The sequence below is a fragment of the Solanum tuberosum genome, unplaced genomic scaffold, assembly GCF_000226075.1.
Source record: "Solanum tuberosum cultivar DM 1-3 516 R44 unplaced genomic scaffold, SolTub_3.0 scf00089, whole genome shotgun sequence".
Taxonomy (NCBI): domain Eukaryota; kingdom Viridiplantae; phylum Streptophyta; class Magnoliopsida; order Solanales; family Solanaceae; genus Solanum; species Solanum tuberosum.
The window spans coordinates 248,578-254,419 of record NW_006239012.1 but is presented as its reverse complement, the minus strand read 5'-3'; the positions used below and the strand labels follow the sequence as shown (position 1 = coordinate 254,419).

Sequence of the window (5,842 nt, the reverse complement as noted above, 5' to 3'; positions counted from 1 at the left end):
AACTTCAGGTTGTCTTGGTGTGCCTTTGAAAATATGTTGATTCCTTTCCATCCAAATATGGTATACACTACCAGCCAAGACAACTCTCTATATATCTGCTTTGTGACTCTTTCCTTTCATTAAATTACTTGCCCAGTCTACTTCATCCTTCCGTCCCATAGGAGCTCTTGTTATGCCCTGCCACTATAACAACTTAGTCCATACGTTGTGGGAGGAAGTACATTGATAAAGCAAGTGCTCTATAGTATCGTTTGTATCTCCGCACATTGGACAACTCATATAATCAACAATGCCCCATCCAAGAAACCTGTATCTGGTGTATAATCGTCCCAGTATAGCCAAGTACATAATGAATGTCCATTTAGGTGGACCACTGATACTGCAGTTAACCTCCTCCATGAGACTTTTTGATAATTTCCTCTAATCGTCACATATAATTTTCTAACAGAGCATTTGGCCTTACTTCCAAGTTTAGCCATGTTCATTCGAGCTTCTTCAATATACTTTCTCTCTTACCAGACTTGTTTCAACACCCATTATACTTGTTTTTGGTACATCTTTTGATACATAATTGTGTCTCCTTCTACTATAATATTCATGTACTAATTATATCCATAAATTCCATTTTACTATCGTTTTATTAATGTATTTGATTCATTAAAAATTTCTATTATATCAATTCATGTGATATTTTTCTTTCCCTTTTAAACAGAAGTGATTCCATTGGAATATGACAACTGAAGGTTCCATAAAGGATCATTTTATGAAAAATAGTTCAATACAATACAAGGGTATGTTATGTGAAGCAAGATCCTCTGAGGAGAAATGAAAAAGTATCCCAAAATCTGTTTGGGAGAGCTGGAAGCCTCACTATGATACTGAGACTTTTAAGGCTAAATCTGCACAATGTTCCAAAAATCGACCAAGTGAGAAATGTGGTGAAGGATCTGCTCCCTCGCGCCATACTGGAGGCTCCCGGACTCACCGACAGCATGCAAGACAACTGGTACAATTATTTTCATTTTGTCAAGTTACAATTCTTTCAACGTAATTCCTCTAGTAATAACTTTGATGGATGTGATTTCAATTTTAGGCGACTGTTCTTGGACGGCCACCTAATCCACACGAACTTTTGAAGAAGACACATACCAAAAGAAACGATGAGTTTGTGGATCTGAAGTCTAAGAGCACATATGCAAGGAACACCAAACATTGCTGATTATCTTTCTTAATTTTTGTTGAGAATTTACTTAGTCGTCATTCATCATGTTTATCCCAAATATTAAATACATGGTTATAATATTTGAAGATTAACAATGGGGGAGGTTAGTGTCATATTAGTGCAGTTGATGTCTCTATATAATTTTCCAGTGTGGATGAAATCTTTAACAGCTAACAAAACATCATTGTGGATCACTGGCCCTGCTTTATAAGTGCAACTGAGACTATCTATAATCTCCTGGTCGGTGACTTCAGTACATAGAGTAGTTTTCTGTTCTAGAGTAAGTGTAGGTCCCCTTCTCATAATCGATATGTCTACTGCTGGTAGCGTAGGAGCTGCAGAACCCATAAGAGTCTTCTAAAATGTAACATTTTCGGTTTGTATGACCTCAAGAGTTGTAAGCTTGGTTCTTGATAGAATAGTTTGCTCTTCTAGAGTAAGTGTAGGTCCCCTTCTCATAATCGATATGTCTACTGCTGGTAGCGTAGGAGCTGCAGAACCCATAAGACTCTTCTAAAATGTAACATTTTTCAGTTTGTATGACCTCAAGAGTTGTACGCTTGGTTCTTGATAGAGTAGTTTGCTGTTCTAGAGTAAGTGTAGGTCCCCTTCTCATAATCGATATGTCTACTGCTGGTAGCGTAGGAGCTGCAGAACCCATAAGACTCTTCTAAAATGTAACATTTTCAGTTTGTATGACCTCAAGAGTTGTAAGCTTAGTTTTTGATAGAGTATTTTGCTGTTCTAGAGTAAGTGTAGGTCCCTTTCTCATAATCAATGTCTACTGCTGGTAGCGTAGGAGCTGCAGAACCCATAAGACTCTTCTAAAATGTAACATTTCCAGTTTGTATAACCTCAAGAGTTGTAAGCTTGGTTCTTGATAGAGTAGTTTGTTGTTCTAGAGTAAGTGTAGGTCCCCTTCTCATAATCGATATGTCTACTGTTGGTAGCGTAGGAGCTGCAGAACCAATAAGACTCTTCTAAAATGTAACATTTTCAGTTTCTATGAACTCAAGAGTTGTAAGCTTGCTTCTCGATAAAGACATAATTTAAGTTATTTGTTTCCTCTAAGCTCTTACCTTCATCACTGCAGATAAATGCTTTGTGTTGGAATCCCAAGCTTAATCCACCTCGCCTTAGACTTTTGATTCAAGTTGCTCTCCTCTATTAAAAACCACTTCTCCAAATTCAACAAGAGCCTTTTATGCAGACACTGCATATCAATTTGTTGCTTTGTATTACTGAAATTCACTACTATGCAGCCTTTTGAGTAGTGGCTTTAGTGCCCTCAGCTTAAGCTAATACATTTTTCATCTTCCCGTGTTCTTTTTGTTGTTTTTGTTCTTCACTAACCATAGGTAAGAATTCTTCATGGTCAGCTAGGACTTTGAAAAATCTGGAAGGAGTTTTTTTTCATCTGAGGTGCTGCATACAACTTAATAATCATGGAAGAGTGATAAGAAATCACTGGCAAGTCGTACTCGACTTGCACATGTCCCCAGGTCATCATCCAGTCAAAATTACCAAGAGCGCTGTCCATCATACTTCATATTTCATCCACCCCTATTTGTTTGTTTGTCCATGTGAATTTCTCCTTTCCATGGTAGTTCGCTGAGGGATTCCCCATTAGTCTGTCATTTTTTAGAGAAATCTTGTATTTCACTCTTGTTGTTTGGAGAGCTTTGAGGGACACATTACCCACAAACAATAGGATTATCAAGATGGGGATTAGCCAATCTTCTAGATGTTGTTGCTCCTCACCTGCTATGGGATGGAACATTTGTTCTGTAATTGTGTGCTTGCCCAGAAATTATGGAAAATCATACGTGGCCTGTTTAGTATTCATTGGTAAACTTATCCTACATAAATTTTTTAGTTAAATGATGAAAAAGCAGGAGCCATAATTCTTTGATTGCCTTGATCTCTAAATTATTCCTATCATTACTACTTGGGAAATTTGGAGAGTAAGATGTGGGATAACGTAGTACTGAGAAGATGTATGTCAAGAAGTTCATAACATGCAACATTTCTTTTGCTCTAAATGAAATAGAAAAATGCAAGTTCTAAAACATCAACTTGGGACACAAGGCCCTGTCGAAGTGGAAGCGATTGCTGAAGAAGATCATGGCCATGGCAATGGTAGAAATAGTAACGATAATCCAAATAGCGTAAATAAATATTGTTCAAATCATAGTTGATTCTTAATAAGTAGCTAAAATTATTGTTTCTGTTGATCTGCTCTTCTCCGAGGACTCTTCGCGTCTTCAAGTAGGAATTCTACAGAGTGATGGCAGAAGAGTCAACAGCATGTGTCTGGCATGGCTAATTGCCCACCAGCAAGTCTCATAGACGACTTCCCTGAGCGAATTTCCCAAAAGAGTCCTTGATAACAATCTTCTTAGGGGTGGTCTATAATAAGAGAGAAACACAGTGAAAAGAAGAGATGCTGGGATTTTCATATGGAGAGGTATTTCTATTGCTTGGTGCTACTGCTGCTCTTATTGGACCTAAAGATCTACCAATCATCGCAACAACAGTAGGCAGATTTGCTGGGCGTTCCATTGGTTATGTTCAATTGGCCCGTGGCCAGTTAGAAAGTGTCAGGCAGCAGTCCCAATCTCGCCAGGTGCATAAGGAACTGCAAGATACCATGGCTCAACTAGAAGCTATACGTCATGAAATTCGAACAATCTCTTTTATGAATCCTGGTCCACTGACATCAAGGCTAGTGGACAACATCAACACTACAGCTAGGGATAACATGACTGCAAATGGACCTCAAAAATCTGATGAAGAGAGTACAATCGTTGAAAATGGACCTAAAAAATCTGATGAAGAGATTACAATAGTTGAAAATAGACCTCAAAAATCTGATAAATAGAGCAAAACAGTAACTAGCACACCTAAGGAGCATAATTAAAGGAACTCAGCTTTATCTGATATGCACAGCCAAGCAGGTGCTTATGCGAGATTGACAGACTTTGAAAACTGTATCTATAGAGAGAGAAGGTCTAAGTGAACTGACCAAAGAGGGGTTACCCGGTACCCTATGCTTCTAGCATATTTGATCTGGCAGTATTGTTGTACTTCCTGTCTCTGCTGAAAGCGCAGGATTGTTGCCAAAACGTGTAACTGGAGCAAAAGGTTCTGACATTGTCTTAGAAGCAATACTGGAGGCAGATGTGGCAAAGAATGCCAAAGAATTTCTCACAGCCACAAAACCAATTAAAAAGTGAATGATGAGGTTTACTTTCCAACTTTAAGACCAATTCTGTAATCTTTATTTATTAAAAGACAGCACATTAGAGGTTTACTAAGTTTCTGGTTCTTCTGAAGCCTATATGTTAGGCTTCCTCCTGTTTAGGCAATGTGAATTACATTGCATCTAAAAAGCATAGATTTGCATAGAATAGCTTAGTTTGGTAGGTTTGTACTTTTGTTTGGTGATCCTCTATATCCTTCCTTTCAAAAGTTCTTAGCATGTTTAGTTGTATGATTTTGAACTATCATAGCTTTACTAACTAATATGAAATGCTATCTTTTCAGTTCTGGAAAAAAAAAACCTTAGTCCCTAAAAGACTATTTTTGTACACTGAATATGAACTACAGGTGCGTATGTCAAAATAAATGTTAATTGCAGCTGTAGAAATGATAAGTGTGGTGGAGGTATTGTCAATGACAAAGATGGTCGACTGATATCATTTGTCTTGTATATTTATAATCGCTAGACATTTTTTCTTAACATAATATACATTTATTTATTTTTCAGGATGCTGTAATGTCTAAGATCACATCTGCATCTCAGCTTGTAGATGAATCTGGCGAGTCTCCGACAGTAGATTTTTCAAAGATTTACATGGATGAAGTGGGTGGGGTTAGGAAGGCATGTATATATGGTCTTGGTTCTCAAGCTGTTTTCTATGAGAACGTTGGCTCATCATCTGCTTCAACTTCTCAACCTCAAGATTGTAGTTTTGATGCTCAAGTGAAGGAATACGTTCAAGAAATGAAGGAGGAGATGAAACATGAGATGAGAGGAGATGAGAGAATAGATACGACATGAATTGCATGAAGAAATGAAAAACGAAATGCAGCTAGAAATGCAAGAGCAAGTTGATAAGACTCTAAGAACGTTTGCCCATCCTCATAGCTGGGCTGCCTAAACCACCCCTGGTACACTGCCCGCTGGTACACCACATTAGCTTAGACATGACCCATCATCAAATAATGATATGAGTCATTTAAAATTTCCAAACTATTGTACACATATCTTTCATTGTTTATGTATTTGGATTTGTTTTGAACTCTTCATCTTAGTTTTTGCATTGTTTTAGTGAAGTTATAATTTATCAAAGGATCACTGAATTTTATTATGTTTTCAGACTTTTTAAGATTCGTAAAAGCTATTGATTAATACAAATATATAAAGTGAAACTTTACTATCGAATTACCATTTAGTTAGTAATATGGCAATATATATACATTACCAATCACTAACCGAATATTGACCATAAATAATATATATTACCAACAAAATCACAATAAGTTAGTAAGCTTCCTAACAAATTACTAATGATCTTTTTGTGTTTTTAAAATACTAACCAATTAGTAACATAAGTT

At 37.0% G+C, this 5,842-nt stretch overlaps 1 protein-coding gene and 1 long non-coding RNA gene across 2 annotated transcripts; both read left to right on the top strand.

The window, feature by feature from the left end:
* The first annotated feature begins 705 nt into the window (after window positions 1-705).
* Window positions 706-1,461, top strand: LOC107060546 (uncharacterized). The gene is made up of 2 exons (XR_001473403.1): window positions 706-1,006; window positions 1,094-1,461. It is a non-coding gene; the product is annotated as an uncharacterized lncRNA (long non-coding RNA).
* A 2,204-nt stretch (window positions 1,462-3,665) lies between these two features.
* On the top strand, window positions 3,666-4,103 carry LOC107060533 (uncharacterized). Its single transcript, XM_015308531.1, has one exon. It carries the CDS (start codon window positions 3,666-3,668, stop codon window positions 4,101-4,103), a length of 438 nt encoding a protein of 145 aa, XP_015164017.1.
* Window positions 4,104-5,842: the final 1,739 nt, after the last annotated feature.

Coding starts and splice junctions, on each gene's coding strand:
- LOC107060533 (XM_015308531.1), top strand. CDS start 3,666: ATGCTGGGATTTTCATATGGAGAGGTATTTCTATTGCTTGGTGCTACT.